General features: G+C 58.5%; 1 protein-coding gene across 5 annotated transcripts in view; it reads right to left on the reverse strand.

The window, feature by feature from the left end:
• Positions 1 to 26,453, reverse strand: part of ADCY1 (adenylate cyclase 1) — a 100,044-nt gene extending 73,591 nt beyond the window's left edge. For all 5 annotated transcript variants that reach the window (XR_014833224.1, XR_002340263.2, XR_014833226.1 and 2 more), the window contains exons 1-2: positions 25,668 to 26,453; positions 8,297 to 8,446 (exon numbers count right to left, since the gene is read on the reverse strand). Coding sequence is in view for 1 of the 5 variants with exons in the window: in XM_021078661.2 (XP_020934320.1) it covers positions 8,297 to 8,446; positions 25,668 to 26,318 (801 nt within the window). In the remaining 4 variants the exon portion in view is untranslated. The remainder of the gene's footprint in view (positions 1 to 8,296; positions 8,447 to 25,667) is intronic.
• Positions 26,454 to 27,485: the final 1,032 nt, after the last annotated feature.

Consider the following 27,485-nt stretch of genomic DNA (forward strand, 5'->3'; position numbering starts at 1 on the left):
AGTCATCGAACCTGCGTCCTCACTAGTCAGATTTGTTTCTGCTGAGCCACGACGGGAACTGCAGAATACACGTCTTTTTCAAGCACCCACAGAACAAATACCAAGATAGGCCATATTCTGGATCATCAAAAAAACCTCAACATATTTAAAAGAATTCAAATAATGGAGTATGTTCCCTGAAAATAATGGTCTCAAAGTAAAAATCAACAGCAGAAAACAGAAAAATCTCCAAACATTAGGAAATTAAGCAAAATACTTTCAAACAATCCAAGAGTTGAAAGGATATCCCAAAGGAAATTTTAAAAATACATAAAAGTGAATGAAAGTGAAAATACAATATAAAACTTGTGTCATGCAGTACTAAAAGAGAAATTAATAAGATTGTATGCTTACATTAAAAAAGAGAAAAGTCTCAAATAAATAATCTAGTCTTCCATCTAAAGAAACTAAAAAAAGAAGACCAAAAGAAACCAAAACCAGAGAAGGGAATAAAATAATAAGAAATCAGTGGAACTGAAAACAGAAAAAAAAGGGGGGGGAGAGAAAATCAATGAAATTTTAAAATGGTTCTTTAACTATATGAATAAAATTTACAAACCTCAAGCAAAACCAGCAAGATCGGGGTGGGGGGGGAGGGAGAGGGAGGGAGATGTGACACAAATTAATAAAATCAGGAATGAAATGAGATATCACTATAATCTCTGCAGGATAAAGAGAATAGTTACAACTCTTCACACGTACATTTGACAATTTAGAAGAAATGGATCAATTTCTTAAAAAGCACAGGCTACCACAACTCATCAATATGAAATACATACTATGGATAAAATATTCAAAGAGTTGTATATCTATTAAAGGCACTGAATTCTTATAAAAACTCAGGAGTTCCCACTGTGGCACAATAGGATCAGAGGCATCTCTGCAGTGCCAGGACACAGGTTCAATCCCCACCCTGCAAAGTGGGTTAAAGGATTCGGCATTGCCGCAGCTGTGGCATAGGTTGCAACTGTGGTTTGGATCTGACCCCTGACCAGGGAATGCCATACACAGCAGGGTGGCCAAAAAAGAAAAAAAAAAAAAAAAAAAAAAAAAAAAAAAAAAAACTCGTTAAAAAAAAAAAATCTCCAGATCCAGGTAATTTTACTGGATATGTCTTCCAAGCTTAAAGAATTAACGCTAATACTACATAAAATCTTCCATAAGGTAGAAGAGAGGCAAACACATCCCAATTCATTTCGTAAAGTTAATATTATCTAACACCAATGGAGAACACTATGGGTGTCCCTTTAAAAACTAAAAATAGAGTTACCATATGATCCAGCAATCCCACTTCTGGACATATATCCAGAAAAGACGGAAACTCTAATTAGAAAAGATACTTGCTCCCCAGTGCTCACTGCAGCACTATTTACAATAGCCAAGACATGGAAGCAACTTAACTGTCCTTTGACAGATAAATGGGTAAGGAAGATATGGTACATATATATAATGGAATATTACTCAGCCATAAAAAAGAATGAAATAAAGCCTTTTGCAGCAACATGGATGGACCTAGAGATTATCATACTAAGTGAAGTAAGCCAGACTGAAAGACAAATAATATATCACTTATATTAAAAAATTATACAAATGAACTTATTTAAAAAACAGAAATAGACTTACAGACATAGAAAACAAATTTATAGTTACCAAACAGGAAAGTGTGGGGGGGGTACATTAAGAGTCTGGGATTAAAATATACACACTACTATATGTAAAACAGATAACCAGCAAGGACCTACTGTATAGTACAGGGAACTATACTCAATACTTTGTAATAATCTATAATGGAAAATAATCTACAAAAGAATATATGTTCTATAAATGTACATAGAGAATAATCCCCAAAAGAATATATATGCAAAACTGAATTACTTCGCTGCACACCCAAAACTAATATAACATTGTAACTCAACTGTAATTCAAGAAAAAGACAAGAGCATAAAACAAAATAAACAGCAAGGACATACTGTATGGCACAGGAAATTACAATTAATGTCTTGTAATAGATTATTGTGAAGGTTATACACTCAAAATACGAGAAAAAAAACCTTTAGTTGTCTTGAACTTTACACCAAACTTAACAGTATGCGAACTATGGATCAACAGGCTTTTTAAATTTAAAATAGGGAGTTCCCATCGTGGCTGGCTCGGCAGAAATGAATCTGACTGGTATCCATGAGGACACAGGTTCAATCCCTGGCCTCACATGTGGGTTAAGGATCCAGCATTGCTGTGGCTGGGGTGTAGGTCGCAGACACGGCTCGGATCTGGCGTGGCTGTAGCTGTGGTGTAGGCTGGCAGCTGCAGCTCCGAGTGGACCCCTAGCCTGGGAACCTCCATATGCTGAGGGTACGGCCCCCCTCCTCCCAAAAAAAGACCCAAAAAATTGAAATAAATAACAACTATAGTGGTTTCAAAAGGTGCTGTGAATAAGCCAGAGTTCGTAAAAAAAAAAAAAAAAAAAAAAAAAATCAGTCCTATATCACTTAAAAGGAAATTTGCTTTCTCTGGGTAATTTTCCTCATACAAGGTAAACTGTCCCCTTTACCTTGTTAGGATGACAAGTATGTGACAAATAAGCATGTGCTGTGTAAACAGCTGTCTGTAATTTCAGAATTCCGACTTAATAACAGCACTGAGGAGTATCAGAGCCTTTGGTGCAGTGGCCTCTGCAGTCAGCAAGGAAGCTGATCTCAGGAGTAGGGGCTTTGCAAGCCCAGGCCTCCTGGCGAGGCTGTGAGGGCCCCCAAGAGATAAGGCTGACCTTCAGAGGCCTCTCACCCCCCTCCCTATGCTCTCGAGCTGTGAGCACTCAGGGACCCCAGGTGCTCTCTGCACCCCACTAAGGCAGCCCTTCCAGCTCGAGCCCAGCCCTCTCCAAGCTGAAGGAAGACAGAGCTGCAGCTTACCAACCTGCCTGCCCATACATAATACCTGTGCCCCCCCATCGGCTGCTTGCATGCCACCCCAGTGCTCATCTCCCAGCCTCCACCTGGAAAACTCCTACACATCCTTCAAAGCCCCAACCAAATATTTCTTCCTCTGGCATCCATCCCCAATGCACGGCCTCCTCCACAGAGCCTGCCCGTGGGGGCCAGCTGCTGCCTCCCATCCGCTTACACCAGGTCTTGTTGAGACCAGGTTCCCCTTGTCCCAGGGTCTTCAGAGCCCTGGGCCAAGCATTCAGTGGCCTGCGGTCATAGATGAGCACCCTCCCCACAGACGTTCAAGCTGGGCCTCTCCCAACCCACTCAGGCACCAAGAGGCAAAGGGTCTCGGGGCTGACACGGCTCATGACGCAGAACTGGGGGGAGAGGGGCCGCTCCCTGGCCTGCCTTTCTGAGATTCTGGAATCCTAGCTCCGTCCTCCATAATCACAAGCAAGGCCATCCTGCATTCACAGAAGGAGTTTCCATCCTCTGGATGATCAGACTGGAAAAATGTGTTCCCTGGAAGTTTGTATGACTCAGCTGTCAAACCACCGCGGCCTGGCAATAACTTTTTGGCAAGCTCTTCAATAGAGTCCATCATTTTCATCCTCATAGGATGGCCCAGGCTTTCTTTTTCTTCTCGAATCAGTTTCAGTAACTGACACCTTTCTGGGAATGTGTCCACCTTGTCTGAGTTTTCAAATATTCTGGCAAATGAAAAAAATGTCTTAGTATCTCCCTCACATCTATTTTTAAGCTGGCTTCATCCTGGAGGCCATGCACCTTCCCGACCTGGTCACCGCGGCCCACTCCTTCTTGTCGGGCAGCCCCTCTCAGGCTTTTCTACTTCAAAGAACCAACTTTGACATGTTTGTTCTGAAACTGAGAGAGTCCTGTTACAAGACCTCTCGGAGCCCTTTGGTGTGTGTTAACCTGCCCAGCTATCAACCCCAAACCTCGCTGTCAACCTTTTCACGTGGAGTAAAAAGGAAGAAAATGGGCCACGGCTGGGCTGGGGGGCAGTGGCTCTGGGCTTTGGCCTCTGCTGTCCTCACCACCAACTACTTTGTCACTCTTTTTTTTTTTTTTTTTTTTTTTTTTTTTTTTTTTTGGCTGCCCCTGTGGCACATGGAACTTCCTGGGCCAGGGATTGAACCTGAGCCTCTGCAGCAACCTGAGCTACTGCAGTCAGATTCTAACCCGCTGTGCCACAGCAGGAACTCCTGCCACTCACCTTACTGTCCTTCCCAAAGAACTTCTTTTTTTCTTTTTTCTTTTTTTTTTTTTTTTTTTTGTTTTTTTAGGGCCACACCTGCAGCATATGGAAGTTCCCAGGCTAGGGGTCAAACTGGAGCTATAGCTGCCGGCCTACCCCACAGCCACAGCAACGCCAGATCCAAGCCACGTCTGCAACCTACACCACAGCTCACAGCAATGCCAGATCCTTAACCCACTGAGCGAGGCCAGGGATCAAAGCTCATGGATCCTAGTTGGGAACTCCCCCACAGCATTTAAATTCTCCGAGCCAACAGTTCTCAGATTTATAAAACCGAAGGAAGTTCTTGCATGCTTAACGATGACGCAGAGGCCTGAAATTAGTTCCAAAGAGGACAGAATGCCTTCAGATGGAGTACCTTCTTCTGTTCTGCCAAGACCCCTGACGGACAGGACAGAGTCAGACGGTCCTGCTTAGGGGCCCGTTCTGTTCTGACTTGGTGGAAGGAGGGGTCGCTTCAGCACATCCAAGTCCCTCTCAGAGGAGTCAGCCTCGGGGACAATGACAACTCAGGTAGCTTTTTCAACGTAGAGCGGAGAACCTTCCAGAAGTAAAGTGTGTCCAACAAAACAGACATGCCCCTGCCCAGCCTCTCCCATCCCCTCTGGTGCTGCAGGCTGCCCGAGGAGGCCAGACCAATCCTCACATTCCCCTGTGCAGACACGCTGAAGGAGGCGTTGCTCTTGGAGGCTGGTCTGGGGAGACCAGTCTTGCCCACTCCTGCAGGGAGCAGGGCAGGAGATAAATAAAAACCCAGATCTCAGAGCCAAAGCAGCTGGACTTTCTTTTAAAGGAGCAACTGCAGGGCTATTAGTTCTCAACAATATGCGGTGTGGGGTTGGGGGGGGGCTCCTGATTCCTGGAGCTCTTATCACCTTTCTTCACAGGGTTGTCGCAAAGTCAGCGATTCCAGGAACAGAATGGCCACAGGTCCTTCCTGGCTGCGGGCGGACTCCGGGCACACAGAGGCACCCTGGTCTCTGCCCAAGGTTTGAGGCGAAGCGCACCCTAAAACCTACATAGCTGAATCACCCGCTGGACACCTGAAGCTAACCCAGCACTGGAATTCAATGACACAATCCTACCCCACAAAGTCACACTCAGCCCCAGCGAGGCCAATGTTGGCGTCAGATCTGGAGAGCACGGGGAAGGGCCTGCGGTCTCCACGTCGCTGCCCAGGATTCTGCAGCGGGAGCATCTCAACAGTGCCCATCTGCTGACTCCTGTCCAGAACCACAATGGTCCAGCAGCCGGAAGAGGCCAAGGTTCTGAGATTGGGTGTCTGCATTTCAGAGCCAGTCCCATTATGGCTCAGCGGTTATGAACCCAACTAGCATCCATGAGGATACAGGTTCAATCCCTGGCCTCGCTCAGTGGGTTAAGGATCCGGCGTTGCCATGCACTGTGGTGTAGGTCGCAGACACGGCTCGGATCTGGTGTTGCTGAGGCTGTGGCCTAGGCCGGTAGCTGCAGCGCCAATTCCACCCCTAGCCTGGGAACTTCCATATGCTGTGGATGCGGCCCTTAAAAGGACAAAAAGACAAAAAACAAAACAAAACAAACAAAAGAAAAAAACCAGCAACAAAAACCCAGGGTAGGCCTGAGAATCTGCATTTCCGGCAGGCCCGCTGCAAGGCTGACACTGCTGGCTCCAGGATCCCACTCACAGACCCACTGCCTCCGAGGTAACCATGACTTATAAAGAGAAAATGAAGCCCCGCATGTCTGGGGAAAAAACCAGGACCCGGGAGAGAAATGACATGGTACCCACATTCCTGAGAACGTAGCCAAGGCATAATTCGAGTCTCAGTAAAGATGCTCGTGAGTTACTTCACTTGGTAAGAGAGGCTCTGGTTGCATCCCGTACAGCACAGGCAACCCTGTCCAGCGCCTTGTGATAGAACACGGTGGAAGGTAACGTGAGCAGAGGACCACGTATACCTGTGTGACTGCGTCACTTTGCAGTAGAGCAGAAGTGGGCACAACACTGTACATCAACTGTAATAAAAAACAGATGCTCAGGAGGAAGAAACACTTTTAAAGCCACGGTATCTATCGGTGTCAGACGCGGAGAGGAAGCAGGAGCCGTCTTAAGTGACCTTTAGAGCACCGGTGGATACACCTGTGGGAAGTGGTCAAAATGCAGAGAATAAAATGATGTCTACACTGAAATGATGATGTAGCAGGAAGGGGCGGGGAGAGAATCCCCCTGGGGAGAAAACTTGAAAGCGCAGAGCTTCGGTCGGGCTGATGGGATTGGAGCCATCTACCATTTTGCTGATTTCCTGCTTGTGAACCTCAGGTCTGTGGTTAGACCTCAGATGCCATCTCTGAGCCTCCTCAGCTGTGGGACCGAGAAAAGACACCCTGGCTCTTGGAATGCAGTGAAATGACACACGTACAGCGGCAGACGCTGAGCTTGCAGCTGCTCAGAGCACGAGTGCTTCCTCGGCCCCCGTCCCCAGGGCGGGCAGCGGGGAGATGCACGCTTGCGGGCAGCAAGAGCGGCCGTGCCACAGCCCGCACCCTCGCCATCGACAGACAGAACCCACTGGCAGGACAGGGGGCACAGCAAGCTGGAAAACTGGGTAGTCAATAGGAGAGGCAGCAAACGTAAGAAAAGAAATGAAAGCCGAAATCAGAGCCAGTGGGAAAGGAAGAGATTCGAAAGGAGATGGAGAGGCGCGAAAAACAGGGAGCAAAGGAAGATTCAGACACGCACAAGAACGGCCCCCAGACCCCCTCTGGGGTCTCGCGGAGGCGGTGAAGGCTCAAGGCCTCTCAGCCACACGGACGCCACGGGTGCTGACGACGCTGATCTGGGACAGCGCTCAGGGCGCAGCCCCAGAAGACACGCTCTTCATACTGGTGCATGTGTGTGCGTGCACACTCATACACACCCGTCCACGCGAGGACATACGCGCACACATCCACCAGCACACAGACATATAGGCAGGCACACACACAGTCCACATGAAGGCAAACACATACGTGCACACACGTGCCCACAGACACGTTTGCACACGTGCCCCACATATCCACAAACATACAATGGGTACGTGTACGTATTCACACTTGCAGGGGCACACATGACGCACACTTGGCACATCACATGTGTGCACATACACACACCGACACAAATCCTGCACACACATATGCCACCCACAGATCCAAACACGTGAGCAAAATACACACACACCACCTATTTCTAAGTGATATTCAGCTTTTACTATAAGCACGAGGTTCGTTCTAACGCCTATACGTGGACATGTGAACATTTTTTAATGTACAGTCTGCACTTAATGCCTTGGATTTACAATAAAAATAGCACCTCATTTATAAACCAATCCCACGCCCCCCACCCCACCCCCACCCAGGGAAACAAGCCTCCACCTTCAGCACTTTGGTGCAGCGCAGGAGCCTGGGTGCTCCCAGGTAACGCCCCACCCAGAGGTCTCAGACCATCTTCGAGGCCCCAGAACAGCAGCAGAGGCGACATCACTGACCAGAGTTGGGGGAGCAGGGCAGCGGGGGGTGGGGGACGTTTGCTGGAAACCCAGCCCAGCTCCTCCAAGCCTGCACCCTTTAGACTGGAGGGGACAGTGCTGGAGTCCCAGCAGGCCTGGCGGGCAGGGTGCTCGGCAGGCTCAGGCCAAGCTGCCGGTGTGTGTGCGTCTAGGGGGACCGTCCTTTCCTAGCAGCTCAGCCGCCTCGAGCGGCACCAAAGGCAGCCCTTCTCCGCCCCCACCTGAGTCCTTCAAAGCTGCCTGGACGCCTCCTCCACAGCCCGGTTCCTCAGGTCACCCGCAGGTAAATCGAGGCCAAAGGATGACAGGGGGCGGCATTTCTTCCACCTCCGCCCCCATCTCTGACCGGATGCGGGGTGGCCCACAAAGGCAGAGGGGCCGGCAGGGCCTGAGGCCCCCACCCGCCCCCAGGCAGGCCAGGTTGGGCCCCACACCCAGGGACCGTGTGAGAAGGCCATGCCGCCCCGTGCTCCCCACCCTGCATCCCCCCGTGTCCCTCCGGCAGGACCCCAGGCACTGACCTGCTTCTCGTTCTCATCCTCCAGCCGCAGCCGGTCCTCGATGCAGTTCCGGGCCTGCAGGAAGGCCTTCCTCTGGGAGCGCTCGGCCAGGAGCCTCACAAAGACCCCGTACATGTTCACGCTCAGGAAGAGCAGGGCGTTGGCACCGAGCTGGAGGGGAGAGAACACACAGGGGGCTGCACCCGGGGCCTAAATGTCCCCCGAGCAGCAGCCCGTGGAACGACCACACCGGCCAGATGCCAGTGCAAAGCCGGTTTCACGCGGTCACGAGCCAGGACAGCAGCCTCAGCCCTCAGCCCGCACGGGGGCCTCCCATGCTCTACACGTGTCACATCATGCGACAGCACACGAGGATGCAAGGTGTGTCCCCCAAAACTCACGTGAACGTCCTGCCCCCCAATACCCCGGAGTGCACCTGTGAGCGGAGACGGTCTTTCAACAGGGGATGGAGTGAGAGGGAGGCCAGGAGGGTGGGGTCCGAATCCAGCATGACCGGCGTCTTTACGGGAGATCAGGCCACAGACACGCTCAGAGCAATGACCGCGCGAGGACACGGGGACAAGACGGCCATCGACGCGCCAAGGGGAGAGGCCTCTGGAGAAACCAGCCTCCAGGACTCTGGGGAGCAATGTCTGCTGTTCGAGCCACCCAGTCTGGGCCCTTTGTTACAATAGCCCGAGGAAACCCTTACACCTAGAAGGTTCGGACACGAAGACAGTGGTTGCTCCCCCAGAGGCCCCATGGAAAGCGCTAGAGAGAAGCAGCGAAGGAGAGCCGATTGAAAGCAAAAGGGAGCTCCCACTGAGGCTCAGTAGTAATGAACCCGACTAACATCCTTGAGGATGCGAGTTCGATCCCTGGCCTCGCTCAGTGGGTGAAGGATCTGGCGTTGCCATGAGCTGTGGCGTAGGTTGCAGAGGTGGCTTGGATCCCGCATGGCTGTGCCCGTGGCGTAGACCAGCAGCTGTAGCTCCGATTCGACTCCTAGCCTGGGAACCTCCATATGCCATGGGTGTGGCCCTAAAAAGCAAGCAATCCAACAATCAATATAAAAACAAAAGGAAGAAAGAATGGCATTTGTGCATAAAGTGAACACCTGTGATGCACGTATGAGGATGAAGAGAACACAGCATCCGGAGCCTCTGATGTCCCCGGGCTGTCACTCCACATCGAGAGACAAGAAGTGAGCAAGGGGCCCAGCCGAGAAGAGCCCCTCCAGCACAGCCACAGCCCAGACTCGGGGATGGGACCTGCTCAACCAGGAAAGACACCGCGTAGGGAAGTTCGGGTAGGCCGTCCAAGGGCCGCAGCGTGTCACGGCTTCCCGCTTTCACCTGCCTGGACTCACATCTGGTCCAGACAGCCCAGGACTGAGCTCGGGGGACGTCGCAGGAGCCCACAAGGGGCGAAGGACTCCCTTGCCCCAGGTCGCTGTTCACAGAGTGGCAGGCCTGGGGGAGGATCAGACCCCGCTTCCCCTCCTCGGCCTCCTCAGCGGGTCTGCCTCTCATGGCCGCAGGTCCCAGGACCAGACCCGGGTGCCTCTCAGGGACCAGCAGGACCCCAGCACATTCCCCTGAGACCCCCAGGCCACCCACAGAGACAATGCCCACCCGCCTCCCCTTGGGACAGCAGTGTATATAAGCATTGCACCAACCGCTGCCCCTCGGTTGCTGCAAAGTGGATGCTTTTGTGCCTGATGAAAGTCTGGCACCTCCTGCAGGTTCCAGGGGACCCCTCTCCTCATGGATTACCCAGAAATCCTCCCCACCCAGGACTGACCGCCACACTCGGTTACACGGGACAAAGAAACACCGTAGCGGCGGGACAGTTGTCCTTGGTCAGAGAGCTCCCGTCAGAGCCCCGGCAGTGACGGGCAAGGCGTCCCGAGCAGGACGAGCTGTGGGATGAGGACAGGCGGGACCCAGGAGGTCGCGGTCGGCAACAATGTCACCTAGAGACACGAGAGCTGTTCACAGGAGGTGACAGGAAGCAGGCCGAGGGACTTGACTCTGCAGGACCCCAGCAAACAATGGCCATCTCCCTAGACACCCCCCACTGGGGGAGTGAGCTCCCAACAAACACGTCTCACACATGCCCGACGGAGAGGACGGGCCTGTGCTCAGAGCCCACAGATCGTGTGCAGACACTGGCCTGCAATCACCTCCCGGACCCTACCTCTGCCACCCAGAGAGGGACGGCTGTCCCGAGCGGGGTCCAGGAGAGCGGCCGAAAGTCCTACAAAAATGGTGCCCACTGTCACCCTGAACATCTCACTGCGACCTAGGCATCTCCATGTGACCCTGGACAGCTCCATGTGACCTCATCATCACCAGGTCTCCTGACCATCTCCAGGCGATGTCATCACCTCCAGGTGACCTCGTCATCTCAGTGTGACCTGACTGTCTGCATGTGACCCTGGACACCTCCGTGTGGCCCTGATCTCCTTCACGGCGACTTGAAACATCTCCAGGCCTGAGGCTGCCCCGAGCTGGGGCATCCGTGCTTTAACCAGGTGTAGGGCTAAACACAAACACTTCCTCGGAGCCCGTCAATCTCTCACCCGGCGTGGGTGACCAGCATTGGCTGTACCAAGGGAGGCTGTGCTGGGGCCCCCGTATCAGGCAGTGTTTGCTGTGTCTAAAGGGCCATCTGCTCTGTTTAGGGATCAGCTCATGCCAGTCTGTTGATGCAGGCACATGTCTGGTGGCACCAGGAAGACCAGTATACAGGAAACAAGAAATGACAGTTGGCCAGAGTCAATATTTAAATGTGTACTGAGTGTGTTTAAAATGCCCGCAGCCACAGGAGTGAACACCACATTTCCAAAAATGCAAACGATAATGCGTCTTTGCACAAAACGCACTTCTCTCCCCGTAGACGCTGAATCGCCCGTGGCTTCCACCTGCCGCCTCCCAGCCTCCCCGAAGGTTTGGTACAGAACACACGGCACCCTTTCGGGAGATGCCCCACCAGCCCGGCGCCCCCACAGCTTCTGCAGGTCACCCACGGGCCCGGCAGAGCTTTGCCAGACAGCAAGGCCTCCGCCGGCCTGGACAGAAGTAGGGGAAGGTGGGGGTCCCCCCTGAGGTCTGGGCAGAGAAGTGAGGCACAGGCTGGGGGAGAAGAACCAGCAGAGGCTGGACGGAGGGTCAGGGGTAAAATCAGTAGCAGGGTGGGCTGGGTCACCAGGAGCCCCACCCTGTCACCGCCTCTACACCCACCCTCGTCACTCCTTCCCTTAGCTCCAGCCGTGGTGATCCCCCAGGGACACCGAGGCCCAGCTGGGTGGTCACTGGTACCTGGCTGCCTCATCAACGCCGCTGAGCTGCTCACACGGAGAAAAGCCCCACGGCCCGGCCAACAGCTGGAGCTGAGATGCGGGGAGGGCTCCCCTGCCTGGCACTCTGCATTCATAGTCATACCCCCCCAGGAAAACAAGACGGCAAAGCTGCGGCACACCTGCCCCCTCTTCATTCACACACAGCCCATGATCAGGAGCCATGGTGACAGGCACACGGCAGTGACAGGAGGCGCAGCCCCTGCCCCCTGGGACAGAGAGGTTTCTGGACCAGCTACCGAATCGGGGATCAGTGATGAGGGTGACAAGGCAGAGGAAGATGGGCCCAGAGGTCACCTGCTGGCAGGTGTGGCCTGGAGGGGGCGTGGGTTCACTCTGGCAGCAGGAGTCGTGTTGGCGCGGAAACAGGTGGGGGGTTCTGAGCTCGGGGAGGGTGCGTGTGGGGTGGAGGCTGAGCACCACACACCCAGAGCTTCCTGGGAGTGACAAGCCCCCACCCCACCCCCACCCGCGTCCTCGCTCTACACATCCTGAGCCCAGGCTCAAGTCCCAGTGACCAGCGCCCCCTGCTCAGGGCCATCAGCTCCCCTCCCCGGAGCCCCCTCCCCAGCCTCCTCTGGTCCACGCCTCACACCCGGATCCCTCTCCACCGCAAACACCCACCCCTCCTGCTGTCTCATCCACACTCAACTTGGGACCCCAACCCTGTGCCAAAGGCCCCAAACCAACACCTTCAGCTTGGCCCAGCCAGTCGTGCCCTCCCCAGTGCAGGCACGTCTCCAGCTGGGTGTCTGCTCGGCCCTTCCTGTGTAGACATCACCCTGTCGCTTCTTGAACCTGCCCAGAACACACTGGAGGTGGTCGTGGCCGTGGGAGGTGGGGAAGGGCTCAGCTCTGCTCAGGGAACCAGCCTCGCCGACTAACCAGACCTCTTAAGGCCATCACACCAAGGAGCGTGCCTGCCTCGGAAAGGCAGCCTAGGGCAATTCACACAGTAATTGCCACCCTCGTCCAACCTGACTGCAAAAAACAGAAACCGCAGGACAGGAAGTGGGTGATCTCTGCACGGGGCGCTGACCCCGCAGAAAGTCCTGTGCCCCGTGCATCAGCTCTGCAGAGCGCTGGCTCGGAGGCGCAAACCTAGCACCACAGCAGGTGGGCAGCACCCACAGCCAGCGCAGGGGAGCGGGGGGGACATGCTCAGATCCCCTCCTGGGCCGCCAGGAGCGGGGCCAATGCTTCAAAGCAGACCCCCGCCCTGTGACCTGGGCAGACAGCCAGCAGGGGAAGCACAGCGGGGAAACAGGTGAGGTGACCTGGAGACAGGTGTGTCTGGCCACAGCAGCTCATCCGCCCTCTGCCCGCGGGCAGGCAGCCAGCCCCACCCCACAATGGGCACCTGGTGTCCATCGGCCCCTTGGGGAGGCAGCTGTGGAGCAGAGAGAAGCTGGCACCGCGTATTGGGCAGGCGCCCGGGGGCGGGGGGGGGGACTGGTCAGCAGCCCGCATGAACGGTCCAGATCCCCTGTGTCAGGCAGGGCCCTCCCACCCCGGGCACTCCAGGTCCCAGGGGGCCAGGCGGGCCTTGCCGGGGCTGGAGGAGGTGCGCTCTGAGTGCGGTCCGAGGCTGGACTGCAAATAAACAGGCCTGGTCTGGCCCCTGGAAATGAGGCCTCTTCCGAGTCCGCAGTGACCACAAAGCTACAGACCCAGCCAGGAGGGCAAAGCGGGGAGGGCGACGAGTTGTGCAAAAACATAAAACCCCCTTATATCTGTATCCCCTCCCCCAAGCGGACCCCCCAGGGCTTCCCGGGCACCCACGCTGGGGGCAGGACACACGTTCAGAATCACTGAGTACAGTGAACGGTGTCTTTCTCACACCCATGACCTTTCAAGGGCATTCTCTGCAATTCCCAATACGCTGTTCCTCTTGCGACACAGGAGCAAAGACTTCTGCAGGAAAATGCCTCTTGGAGAGTCCTTACATCCCCGCCCTGCGCTCAGGTCACACACCACCTCCCTGGGGTTTTCTCAGCATCGGAGCTTCCCTTCTCCCATCCTTGAGGTTAGATCACAGACAGGAATGGGGCGTCCTGGGGGCGGGAGGGCGGGGGGTGTACAGGAGCCAGTGTCCTCACCTGCCAGAGTCCCAGGCCATGCGCGCGCGTGCACACACACACACACACACACACACACACACACACACACACACCCCTTTGCCAAGTGTGTGGTCGAGGCCCCTCCCAAGAGCAGAGGCTGGGCGGAGAGCTGCTGGCGGCCCTCACTGCTGCACGTGGGGGGGGGCTCCCCAAGCCCCCAGAGCCGCGGCCCCCGCCAGCTCCCCACCCTCGCTGGGCTCGACGCCTCCAGGACCCACCCAGAGGGAGCAGCTCTTCTTCCTTGCTCCCTCCCACTAACTCTCCTCCCCCATTTCTTTTTTTTTTTCTTTTTTCTTTTTTGCTTTTTTGGGCTGCACCTGGGGCATATGGAGGTTCCCAAGCTAGGGGTCCAATCAGAGCTGCAGCTGCCGGCCAACACCACAGCCACAGCCACAGCCACACGGGATCCGAGCCACGTCTGCAACTTACACCACAGCTCACAGCAATGCTGGATCCTTCACCCACTGAGCAAGGCCAGGGATCAAACCTGCAACCTCGTGGACACTAGTCGGGCCTGTCACCCCTGAACCACAGGGGAACCTCCTCACCTCCCCACTTCGATCAGCTGCAAAACTGTCTTGCGAGCAGGACCACCACCAACCGCAGTTAGGAAACCTGAGCGGCTCCCTCGCAAAGCCCGAACTCCCACTCCACCCCACCTTCCAACCACCTTCGGGCCCTTCACACAGTAGGAAACTGCCCCCACTCCTCCCCGCCCAGTGGGCTGGGAGCTGCCCCCTACTCCAGGAGACCCCATCAAAGTGATATCTTGAAACGGGGTCACTGGCGGAAAGGGAGGCTTCAGGAAGACTGGGTGGGGCATCCGCCAACCACCTGTCACTCCCACCTGGAGCCCTCTTGATGTCAAGCACGGGGACCGGGCGTGCCCCCACATCTTCCCAGACCAGAGCTTCCCCACACGCCCACTGCAGCTCCTGATCCAAACCAGCCACCCCCAAGGTTCTCCCCAGGGGTCAGGACTTTTCATTCTTCCCATGAAGTTCTCTGAACTCATCACCTGGCCAGAGGTGCAGAGAACAGGCACATGGCTTAGCGCCTGCTGTGCAGAAACAGCTGGGGTCACCGTGAGCTTCTCAGAGACGGAGGTGACCACAGGCTGCAGGGGGGGAGTGGGGAGAGAGGTGGCATCAGGAAGCCTCACCCGCCACAGCTGGAGCAGGAGTTCGATCCCAGGCCCTCCTCAGGGGAGGCCCAGTCCAGGCCAGCCTTGCTCCTGGCAGGTCCCTGGGGATCCTGACGTCACTCGCTGCTCAGTGCAAGGAGGCAACAGCAGCAGGTCAACGTGGGCTCTCCAGGAAGTTCCCCAGAACGGCACCTGGACCAGGTGAGTAAGAAGCCAGGCCAGGCAAGGTAACCTGGAGCAGGGGAGTAGGGGCGGGGTCACCAAAGGCGGCGCTCATCTCGCCAGGCCAGGTGAGCTGGAGGCTTCCTGCCCCATCAGCAGATGGTACGCAGGGGAACTGTGCCCAGGCATCTGTGGGGGCCACGTGGGAAAGGCTCGTGGCCCATCTCAACGCCCCTCTGTGGACTGCCTCCCTGGGGGATCTCCAAGTGCCCCCACTCCTGGGGGACCCTCTGGCAGCAGACACTGGCCAAACAGATGCCTCTTCAGTGTGGCAAGGCAGCCCATCCTCTGGGCTCCGAGGCCAGGCTGGGGCTGGCACACAGCTGCCCATAAACTATGACCAGGGATCAGCAGGACCACACCCTGCCTGGGGCAGCTCTCCCCAGGGGTGATGGCACCAGGACCACTGGGGCTACTGTGGTCCCAGCCAAGGGGCTGCTCAGGGCCCTGGTCCCCATGGGGACCCAGGGGCGGGGTCTGCCCTGCACCGCTTCCGGGGTGAGACCCAGGCTCGCGCCAATCCCACAGGGCTCAGGCAGGCGGGGCCTGATCCCACCTGGCCAAGAGTTCTCCCCCCAGCACGGTGACACGTCCAGGTAGACACAGGGCCAGAGCCTCGACCCTGAGCCCCTCACCCCTGAAACTCCTCCCTTTCCTCCAGGGGGAAGGGTCCACCTCAGAACAGGGCTGGGGGCGGGGGGGCTGAGAGATGGAGCCAAGCCCCCTTTAGGTGCTGAAGCACATGTGACCTGAGTTTCACACATTCACGTCCCCGGCCCTCTGTCCTGCAGTGAAATTCTTCTGGGCTCGCCCCAAAGGCATGTGGTCAGCCCCAAGTACATGACGAGAAGCCAGACGGGGAAAGAACTAAGCACCAGGTCAGACCTGGACCCAGCGGACCCCAGCCCATCCCCGAGGGGCTTCAGGAAGGACCACACACACACACACACACATACACACCCCGGCACCTCAGGAATGAAGGGCACTTAGGATTTACACACTGGACAGTTAAACAGGAAAAGCAGTGGCCTGATGTGTGTTCTTCTCAGAGGGACCCTTCTAAGGGGAAATAACACACACGGCAAAGAAAAAACCAGTTTACAAGGTTCGTGGCAATTAAGAAAACAGTTCAAATGTTAGCGGAAGAATATCTGCTGGGACCAGCATCATCCATGGTCACTGCACCCACACCCCCTGGCCAGGGCTCTCAAAATCCCACTGCACCTGCACCCTCTGTCACTGCTCTCGCAACCCCATGGTCTCCAGGACAGGGTCCCACCTCCACAGCAAATTTCTGTAATAAAAATAAGACTCTGTGCTCTGCCCACTCTCCCAGGAGGGTCTCTCTGTCCCCTTCCCCCACCCGGTGTGCCAGGCGGGGTGCACGCAGTGTGAAGCTCTGGGGAGACCACACTCTCCCAGGCACCACACTCTCTCACTGGTGCCTCTGCCTGCAAGGGCTTCCTTCCCTTTACTCTGCAGCCTTCTGACCCCCCAATCCTGAGGCACCCCATCTAGTATTCAAATTTCTCCACTAAATTTGTTCCCTTGTCATCCTGCCTCCGCCCAGATGGTCCCAGCACAGGACTCGGAGCCTTTCCTGCTGAGAGCCAGCGGTGTGGACGAGAGGTCCCTCGCAGCGCCTCCCTGCAGGCGCTCTGACTGGGACCCCTTCCTGCCTCTGCCCTGTCACCAGGCTGGGTGGTGCTCCTGTCATTTTTTAAAAGCCTGGCTGGCTTTTCAACATCACTCACAAGTGTTTTGTCAAATTAACATAATTGCCTATTAGCTCTCTGTTTTCAAATTAATAAAAATGTTTCAGGATTACTGTCTCTTGAAAGAAGAAGGGTAGAATGTTGACAGCTTGTTGGAGTTCAGGGCTTGTACCCAAGAAATGGCCCTGCTGGTCCCTCTACTCCATGTACCTTTGAAGTTTCAATCATAAAAATAAAATAAGAACAAGTTATAAAGTAAAGATTCTTTTTTGTTGTTTTTTAAGGGCCATGTCTGCGGCACATGAGGTTCCCGGGCTAGAGGTAGAACCAGAGCTACAGCTGCCAGCCTACACCACAGCCACAGCAACACAGGAGCCGCATCTGCAACCTAAACCACACTCACGGCAACACCGGATCCTTAACCCACTGAGCGAGGCCAGGGATCGAACCTGCATCCTCATGGATGCTAGTCGGATTCATTTCCACTGAGCCATGACAGGAACTCCAAGGAGAAGATTCTGGTGCGCTCCTCTGAGCTCCAGCCACTGGGGATTCCAAGCGCTGAAGCTGAGTCCGGCCAGGCTGTGGTTGCCACACCCAGGTAGGGGCAGGGGGGGACCAGGGTGCAGTGCTATGTCACCCTCAGCCTCTTCATTAAGGGCACTTCCTGGTGCTGGCCCCGGCTCGCCACCTTCTGGGGCACAGCCCTGGTTCAAGCAAGCTGGGTGCCCCCAAGTCCCCACCCACCTATCCATAGCACCTGCACTCTTTCAGCAGCTCCATTCACCGTCAGACACCTGGACACCGACTCTAGCCACAAAGAGGCTCTTAGCTCACGCCTCATCTCTGACCCTTGAACAAGTAACTTCAGAAATGGGTCCCACTGCAGGGTCCCCCGGGGACACAGTGAGTACCTGTCAACCCCTTGGAACTTCTGGAAGTGAAGATTGGCTTTAAAATAACGTATCAGATGGGTTCTCTTATGGTGGGTGAAGGATCCAGTGTTATCACTACAGCGGCTCAGGTGGCTGCTGTGGCTCTGCTTCAATCTTTGGCCCGAGAACTTTCACATGCAGGCGTGGCCAAAAAAGAAGATCACGTAACAGAGATAGTTCCAAACCCTTAGGCTAAACCAGTGACTCCCCAGATGTGCTCACCAAGCATCTTACCCACGCGGCAGGCCTCGTGGTATCTGGGGAAGCAGCCACCTTGGAAAAGAAGCTCCAGCGGGTGCCCTGCAGATCCCTTCGGCCACCGTGGCTTCGGGAAGGCACCGTGTTCTCGTAACAAGGAACTGTTTCTCCCATAAGGAAACCAGGCAAGGGCGCCAAGGAGAAGGCACTACTTCAGAGCAGGTCCTCACGCCTCTCCAGCGCGAGGCTGCAAGGAAGCCCGCTGCCCTCCCAGTGCTCACGGCCAAGTTCGCCCAGCGGGGACAGAGTGTCCCAGAGCAGACGCCCCACCCAGCTGTACAGATGTGGGTGCAGATGTGGCAGGTGCATCTCACACGGGCTCGCTGGCAGCCGCCGAGAAGGGCGCCAGGAGGACGGCGCAGGGGACAAGGGGCCAAGCAGCAGGGCCGGCCGAAGGGCCAGGGTCCCAGGGTCCTCAGAGGGCCTCCATTCTTGTCTGGAGTGTGGCATCTGACCTCCCCCAACCTGGGCACGTGGTGCCATGGGCCCCCAAGGGCCGCTGCGTGTGCAGCAAGGCCCACTCGTCCATTGGAGGCGGCTCTGCTCCCGGAAAGCCTCCTTCAGCAAAGGAAACCTGACAGTTACTCTGAACCGCAGCGTCAAGACAGAAAGCTGCCTTCACACTGGGGATGTGCCCACGGGTGAGGATGGCCCCTCTGCCCGGCATGCACGGAGGGAGAAGGTCCCAGCATGTCTGGTGATCCTGACACGCCACAGGCGGGAGTCCCAACCCTGGGGTCCCTCGGTGGCCTCCTGTCCCCCTGCACCCAGGCCCCTCCCCGGGCATCCTCTCTTCCTGCACAAGGGGACCCTCGCCTGGGATCCCCGGTTCTCGGCCTGCAGCAGCCCCACAGCCCACACAATCGCCCACCATGCCAAGTGCCCCACCTCCAGACCTAGACACACGATGGCCCTGCCTGCTGTCCCTGTGCCCAGGCTGTGGGCCCTCTCAGACCACAGGCGCTGCACCAAGCCTGGCACAAGGCGGGTGCTGGGTTCTGAGGGGAGTGGGCGACCTCCAACCCAGATACCCAGACTCTGCAGGTCTGGCTGGGGTGGGACTCAGGCCTCTGAATGCTACCGATGTGTGCACGCACACGGGCACACACTCACACCCATGCACATGAGGGTCCGTGCACACGTGGACATCCTGGCACCCACTGTGAACAGAGAGATGCACATGCACTACACATCCACATGCACACATATTCACACGCGTGTACACACGCATGGCCCCACACCCGCAGCTGCAGCCACGCTCCGCACGGCCCCGCCCAGAGCCCTAGGCAGCAGGGAAGCTCTTCTGCGTCAGCTGGGCCCTGGGCTGAGGGCAGCTCAGATATCAAAGCAGATCTTCCACCCCCCAGTCCAGAAAGCCAGGGTCCGGGGTTGAAGGGGACAGAGCACGACCCAGGGAGGACGAGGACATGAGGGACACAGACATGGGCAGTAGGGGGGGCTATAGAGGATGGGAAGGCAGAGTCAGCCCTGTGCCATGCCCCGCACCTGGAAATGAACCTGACAAAGCACAGAGGGGAGAGGGACCCAGCCAGTGGGGGTCCCGGCCCTTGTCACCCGTCCCCCCGACGGTTCTGAGTCCCATGTGTACAGCCCCCCCACAATCTCCCCATCTGGACACAGCCTGGGGCCGGGACTCACTTCTAGGGCTGGCGTCTGAGGTCGGGAGCTGGTGGAACCCAGCGCCTAAGGGTAGGGAGGGTCTCCCCCGCCCGCCTGGCTTAGCCTCTGTGCAAACTGAGGTGCCTGCCATTGGCAGGAACAGGATCTCCCTCGGGGGCGTTGCCCAGGCCACCTGGACTGCCATGCTGGCCTCCCTGCCCCAGCCCCAGCCCCTGCCCAGCCTGGCACATACACGAGCGAAGCCATGGACCTGGGGAGGCCACTCCCTGCAGACACGGGCCTCTGGTGGTAGCTGTCAGGGACCCAGGCTGGGCTGGGCTCTAGAAGTGCTCCGGACAGCACAGCTGGCCAGAAGCAATGGAAACAGCCAGAAGACATTCAATCTGGACAGACGGCCTGCCACCAGCATCCCGGGCATCTCTTCAAACGTTTGAAACCAGGCCAAACGCGGATCACTGAGGCAGAGAAAAGCATAGATCCCTACAATCGAGTGATGGCCAGAGGGGCTCCCACCTCCCTGGGCACCAGCCCCGCCCTGCAGGGATGGGACCCGAGGGTGCACCTGCTCTGACAAAACCATGGGCCTGACCTCAGAAGTCACCGAAGCACAGAGTGAGTCCTGTGCCTGAGGCTCTCCTGCTCCAAGCGCAGCCCAGAGGTGCCAGGCGTTCCACCCCACCCGAGTCAGGAGACGGTCTAAAGACATTTCTGGGCTCCAAGCCTGCGGGAACACAGCACAGGTGGCTCGTCAACCCAGGAGCTGGGCCCCGGCCCTCTGGATCTCAGACACGTGACAGGAAAAGGGCCCTAGAACCACTGGGAGCCCCTGGAAAGGGCGGGCCGCAGCTCCGACAGTGAGTGGGGACAGTGGCAGACAGCCACTTCCCCACAGGTCCGGCTCGGGGGAGGCCTCCAAATATTTCCTGTGGCCTGCAGCCCCAGGGCCAGCTGGCCTGCCTGCCCCTCCCTCCATGGTCCCACGGCAACCAGCCAGTCCCTCAGTCAGCCAGCACGGCCCAGCAGCCCCTCCGCCTCATCCACCCAGGATCTGGGCCCGAGCGCTCTGTCCCCAGGAAGTCACTCGGAGCCCTCAGTCTGCCTTGTCCCCTCCATATGCGCCAAAGGCCACACACACTCCCCCAGCACAGACTGCAGTCCCCAAGACTAACGTCCTGAAGGGCGGGCGGTGTTCCTGTGCCCCCAGCCCCCAGCTCCCCCAGATGTGGAGCACCGCTGTCCAGCCAGTGCTGCAGCCAGACTCAGAACAGGGGCTCCTTCCTGGCCCATCCCAGGGAAGCACATAGAAGCCTGAGGCTCACAGGACCGCCTGGAGGGGAGCAGGTAGAACCCTCACCCGATGCCAGGATGCAGGATGCCTCCCCTCCCCCTCTGGGCCCCCCTTCCCTAAGTTCCCGTGGTCGTGGGTGTGGGCGACTCCAGCTGCTTCTTACAGCCAGAGCTGGCTGCGCAAGGGCAGATTGACACAAGCTGCGACGGAGACTGGTTCTAGGGAGGGGACCGCCCATCAGACAAGGGGGCTGGAGGCGCAGGGTCCACAGACATGAACCTGGAACCCTGGAGGAGGCACTGGACACCGGCGGGATGGGAGACCAGGGGCAGTAAGAGCAGAAGCTGTGGGGCTGAGCCCTGCCCAGCGACCGGAGGCCTAGGGGAGCGTGTCCAGCCAAGGACAAGCCTGGGCCACGGGAGCCACCTGCCCCTCTCCCTGCTTCAGCCCTGCCCGGGCAGCCCTGTCAGCCAAGGTAGGCGGCCACACGGGCTAGTGAGCAAACAGGTGACAGGACCCAGCCAGAGTGGGAGAGGGGGAGGCCTGGTGAGGGGCGGAAGCCGGGGAGTCAGGGAGTCAGGAAGGGGGTGCAGCAGGAGAGGGCCACCTGGGAGAGAGCCAGGCCACAGGAGACGGGCCCCACGGGGAGCGGGGCAGCAGAGGCCACTGGTCAGACGGTCCAGGGAGGCCGGGAGGACGGGGGATGCAGAGAACCAGAGGGGAGGAGGTCCAGCCAGAGGAGGGGCTGGGCTCAGGAGGGGCACAGGTCCCAACAGACATGCCCCTCCCAGGCCTGCCTGGAAGAGGAGTAGTTGGGGTGGAGAGGGGAGCCAAGGGTCAAAGCCCCTGTGAGCAGCTGGCACACGCTGGCCCAGGGGTACCAGTGATGGTGAGAGAGGTCACCTACCAGTTTTCCTCAGGGGCTCAAATGGGAAGGGCCGGGGTAGGGGACACTAGCCAGCCCCCACTTCTCCAGGACGGCTGTGATTTTTTTTTTTTTTTTTTTTTTATTTGCTTTTTAGGGCCCTACCTGTGGCATATGGAGGTTCCCAGGCTAGGGGCTGAATCACAGCTACAACCGCGGGCCTGCACCACAGCCACAGCAAGGCGGGGTCTTAGCCACATCTGTGACCTGCCCGAGAGGTCACGGCAATGCCACATCCTTAACCCGCCGAGCGGGGCCAGGGATCGAACCCGCATCCTTGGATACTCGTCAGGTTTGTGACCCATGAGTCACGACAGGAACTCCCCGGAGAGCTGTGATTTCTGTGATCCTTGCTGTGGTTCAGAACTCATCAGGCACTAAACCTATTTCCTTTACATTGACAGGCAACCAAACGGTGCTGCCAGCTGCACACTGCCGTGGACCCCCATCCCCCACTCTGAGAAACGGCAGCGATGCCCGCCCCCTGGGCACGACACTGTGAGGAGAGAGCCAGCACGAGGAGGACACAGCCAAGGCATCCAAGGGGCCAGGGCGGGCACCCTCTGCCAGCAACCTTTCTCCCGAGATACCCGCCTCCCCATCTCCCCCACCGTCACTCCCTGGCAATGACCTTCGCAGGCACCCCACGGACTCCACTCCCCAGCCCTGTCCCTGAGCAGTCACCTCCCCCAGCCTCGCCCCTCCAGGCTCTGTGAGTCAGAGAGAACGTGTCTGATGTCTGGTCTCCCCCCTCCCCTCCTCCCCACACCCTCAAAGCCCCAGGACCCTCAGCGGCTGCACCCATCCCCCAGGCCCGGCTCTCCAGCCCACCCACCACTGCCAGCTCTGAGTGGGCCTTTAGTTCTGCCGCTCAGTGGCTCAGTTAAATCAAAGTGAGTGACTGGGTGTAGGTACAAGCAGAGGGGCCAGAGGAGGGAGGGACCCGGTCTGATCCACATTTATGGGGCTCATCGCTGGTGCTGGGCTAGGCGGGAATAGGGCCATTTCTTTTCTCTCTCGAGGAAGGCAGCAGCAGGCACACCCTCTGGGGGAGGGTGGAGCCCCAGCCCCCCGAATTTCAGCTGAGCAGTCACACGCAGGCTTTCTGCACACCATCCGCCTCCCAGCATCTGGGCTGGCCTGGGCTCTCCTGAGCCCAGCAGAGGGCTGCCTCTCCAGAACCCCAGACACCAGGGTGGCACAGGATTGCTGCAGGGAAACCCCAGAGCCTCCCGTGAGGGGCAGGGATTCTGGGAGCCCGCTTTGGAACCCAGGTCTCAATCCCCAGCGCAGGCTCCCTCCTACTGGGGCATACATGCAGCAAAGGCAGCACCCCTGCAGGCTGCCTGCCCCTCCCAGCCCCTTTTTCCCTTCTTTTGAGCCTCCACCCCCTGCCCAGCAGGGCTCCCGCCCCCGAAATTCCATCCCCAAGGAGGGAGCAGTGCCGCTGGCAGGTGAGAGCACTGCCGGATGGCAGGGGGGCCAGTGAACTGGGAATTGGCAACGGGCAGGCTTCATCAATGCGGGGCCATTTTCTTCTCCGATCTCAAGTACCAAGTGGCAGAGCTCACGAAAGACAGATTTCACAGGTTCCCCGAATTTCCTAATTGGGAGGGAGACCCCAGAAGCATCCTGCGGTCTGATCACCATATGCTTTCTCGAATCCAACCCCATCTATCTGTCAATATCACCACCACCTACATGGACTCGTGGACTTGAATGCCAACATTGTAAAGAACCAGAACGGTTGAGAGGTGGCACAAGATTTCAAATATGTGCTTTTCCAGAACCAACTTTACACTCTCGCCACAGCCCCCCAGGGGCAATGTGATGCCCTTTAGGCAGGTGGGGAAACTGAGGCTCGGTGAGGAAAGGGCCTGCGTGGCCCAGGGAGTCCCAGCCAGGAGCAGGGAACCCCAGATGTCTGCTCCCTAAAAAGCTGCTCCTGGGATGGGCTCCCCTCCCCTCCAGATTCCAGGAGCTCACCCTATCCTGGGGGAGGGGCAGGGCTCTCAATGCCCAGGGCACCTTTACCCTCTCCACCTGCTCTCTCCCTTTTAATCTTTTAATTCTCTAAAAGGAATGACTATAGGCTACACAGAACATGCGCTATTGCAAAAGGATGAGACACCGGGAGAGCCTTTCCCTGAAGCAGCTACCAAACCCCACCTCGGGCTCCAGAACTCAGCCTGGAGGCTGCAGCCTGGGCCTGTCCGGGTTCCCCCTCCCCACCTGGAGCGGACCTGGCCTCTGGGCTGACCTTCGGGTCCTGATAGAAAGGTTGTCCGTTGTACCTCCTGGGGCGGGGCGGGGGGGGGGTGGGGGTGGGGCAAACATACAGCACATGGAAGGGTTGCGGGGGAGAGGAGGGAGAGGAGGGAGAGGCAGAGGAGTCCCCCCCCCAGAACATCCAGCAAGCCCCGCGGGACACCCATAGGATGCGAGGCGGGAGGCCTGCTGGAGAACCAACCGTCCAGAACACTCCCTGTCCCCTCCCTGGGGACATGCAGCCTCTGGCCCCTTTCCCTTTTTTCCTCCCCCTCCCTTCCCTTTTTTCCGCCTTTATCTCTGCCTCCTCTCTGGCTTCACCCCTGCTTTCTTCCCCCCCCACACACACAGGCTGTCCTCTAGCAGCCCTGAAATGGAGGTCCAGCATTGTCTCTCCGTGTCCCATGGCCCCTCTGATGGCATGCAACCTGGCCAGCACCGTCTGGGGGCACCTTCCTTGGTCCCTGGGTGGTGGGCTCCTGGCGGGGCCCAGGCTCCAGCCGTCTGACTCCCATCACGCCCCCACCCCAGCTGTTCTTCCCAAAGGCAGCCCTGTCCAGCTTCCTCCCCTCACCCCCTGTCTCCCCACCTCCTCCATCGGCCACCTTCTCTCCTTGGATGGGCTCCTCCAATCCAGTTCCCAGCACCCTCCTGCCAAAATGCAGCCAGAGGCACAAATAAAACCCTCTCTCAGGGCCCCCGAGCCCAGATGGGATAGTCTGGCTGCACAGAGAAGCTGCAAAAGCCCTGCCAGACATCTGCCTCAGATCCCTGGGGTCCTTGGGCTCCGGAGGAGCCCGCAGGAAGTGGCCAGCATTGGCGTCCTCCCCGTGGTCCTGCCAGACCCTGAAAGACAGTGACAAAGTTCAGGAGCTGAGAGCCCGGGTCCCAGCTGCGGCAGAGCGAGGCAGTAGGGACCAGAGCCCCGGACGACCTTGGCAAACTGTGTCCTTCTGGACCCCAAATGGGTCCACAACTGGACGCCAGGGCAGCTGGAGGGGGCCAAAGTCCTTGTCCCCTTTTCACAGCCCGCGTGGCCGCCTGGCTGGGAAGGGGACTGTGAGAGCCTGGCACTCGCCCCAGGTGCACCGGAGAGGAGCAGGGGGCTGCGCGCACAGCCGGCTGCAGGAACCCTGCCTGCCTGGGCGCTCCAGAGCCGACTCTTCTTCCCTCCTGCGGAGATGGGTGCAGCCAGAGAGCGGCAGACCCCGCTTGGACGTTCACCAGCTGCCTGACCTTGGGCCAATCCTGGCTCTCCCCACGCTTGCCTCCCGTCTCCACACTCCACCACACCCAGGGGCGCTTTGTGGACTGTAACTCAGAAGAGTCCGGCCCCAGGATGCGAGTCTCTACTGTCCCCAATTCTCTGAGTGACCTTGAACGTCCCCCCTCCAATTCGGGGCCTCAGTTTCCCCATCTGCCCAATCGGCACCTGCGCGCCCTTCTCTCAGCGTCCCCATCCCTCCCGGGCAGGTGCGTCCCGGGGCCGATCAGGCGCGCGGCGGCGGCACTCACCGTCCTCCAGAGACGTGGGCGCTTGGCGGGGACCAGGGTAGCCGTGACCAGCAAGTGCGAGGCGGCCACCACGAGCCCAAAACCGATGGCCAGCAGGCTGCGCACGGGCAGCAGGGCATAGGACACGAAGGTGACCAAAAGAAGCTGCCAGACGCCCTGCTCGGCTGCCGCCGGCACCGCTGCCACCCCGGCGTGGGCCCCGGCGGGGCCGCCGAGCGCGAAGGGACAGCAGAGCAGCGCGAAGGTGAGGCTGAAAAGCAGCGCCAGCTGGCCGACCTGCTGCAGCTGGGGCACCTGCAGCGAGCGGACGTTGGTGACCACGAGCAGCGCCAAGAAGAGCACGCAGTGCACGGGGTGCGAGCCCTTGGCCAGGCCGGGCGCGGGCCCAGGCGCGCCCAGCAGCTCGGCCACAGCCAGCGCGCCCGCCAGCAGGCTGAGCACCGCCAGTGCCTTCAGCGTGGCCGCCTGCTCCAGCCGCAGCGTGTAGCCGCGGAACAGCGCCTCCAGCTCGGGGCACGCGAACTCCTCTTCGCACGCCCGCAGCCCGCGCCGGCCAGCCGGCCCTGCCGCCCGCTCGGCGCCCCCAGACTCGCCCGCGCCGCCTCCGCCTCCGCCTCCGCCGCCGCCTCGGCCGCGCGGCGCCCCCGCCATCCCAGCGCCATGCAGCGGGCGCGCCCCTCGCCGGCCGGGGCGCCGGGCGGGCGGGCGGGCGGGCGGCGAGGCGCCGGGGCGCGGCGGGCCGAGTTGGGGCGCCGGCTGCCCCGCGCGCGCGCCCCGAGCGCGTCCCCTCCCGCCCGCCGCGCCTGCGCACTGGCGCCGCCCGCGCCTCGGCCGCGGCTCTCCGGCGGCCGCGCTGCGACAGCCGAGCTCGGAGCCGCGGGCCCGGGCGCGCGAGGCCCACGCGCGCGCCCCGGCCCGCACCCCAACTCCGCAAGGCGCGCCCCCCGCCGCCCGAGGGGCCGCGCGATCTCGGCCGCCCACCCCGCCCCTCCCCGCCTCAGTTTCCCCGCGGGGGCGCAGGGCCCCCAGCCGTGCAGGCTCTCTCCGGGCGTGAAAGAGGCTGCTGATATTTTGCGCTCTTCCCCTGGGAGGGGGGTTACCCTCTCCAATGTGCCGCCCTCCAGATAAGACCAGGTCCTTCTATTCTAGGGGAACTCAAAGTGGGATCCGCGCTCGACTGCAGATCCGTAGCCAGGGCCCTGCGAAGGGAAGAGATGCCCAAGGACCCCCCCCCGGGGGGGGGGCAGGGAGGAAGGTGGTGGACCGCGAAGTCTCCCTCCCCCGGCCCCGCTGCACGCCAGCCCCTCCGCCTGGCGGGGCAGTGGGCGAGTCCTGCCCTGGTTCCTGCAACCCCCGAGAGCGAGAGCGAGGGCTGCGGGGGCGCAGGAGCAGGGGTCAAGCGGTGAGGCCAGACACGCAGAGCGCCCAGCCCGAGTTGGGGGCTGCGGCTGAAGCCTGGGTGAGGAAGGAGCCAGGTCAGAGTCCTGGCGATGAAGCGTCGGGTGTGAGGCTCTTGGTGCAGGGAGACAAAGGGACGCTGCCGTTTGCCCTGAGAGGAAGCTGGAAACCCAGGCGGTGGGAAGCTGACAAATGCGGGGACTGTTGTCATGGTGCGTGTGGGGCGCGCTGCCGACACTCAGACACCCATTCACTAGAGGAAGGGGCCTCGTGCCGGCCGTCACCTTCACACGCGTTATGTCCTTTGGGGCTCACAACGGCCCCTGGGGGTCCTTCTGTCCCCCTTTGCCCGTGAGGATCCCAGCTGGCTCCGGGAGGCAGTGGAGAGATATCAACTCTCACGGCAGAACCCCTGTCCCC

This window comes from Sus scrofa, chromosome 18, assembly GCF_054392235.1.
Source record: "Sus scrofa isolate SSC_HxYL_T2T_F1_AM1 chromosome 18, Sscrofa_HxYL_maternal_Yorkshire_Landrace_v2.0, whole genome shotgun sequence".
NCBI lineage: Eukaryota > Metazoa > Chordata > Mammalia > Artiodactyla > Suidae > Sus > Sus scrofa.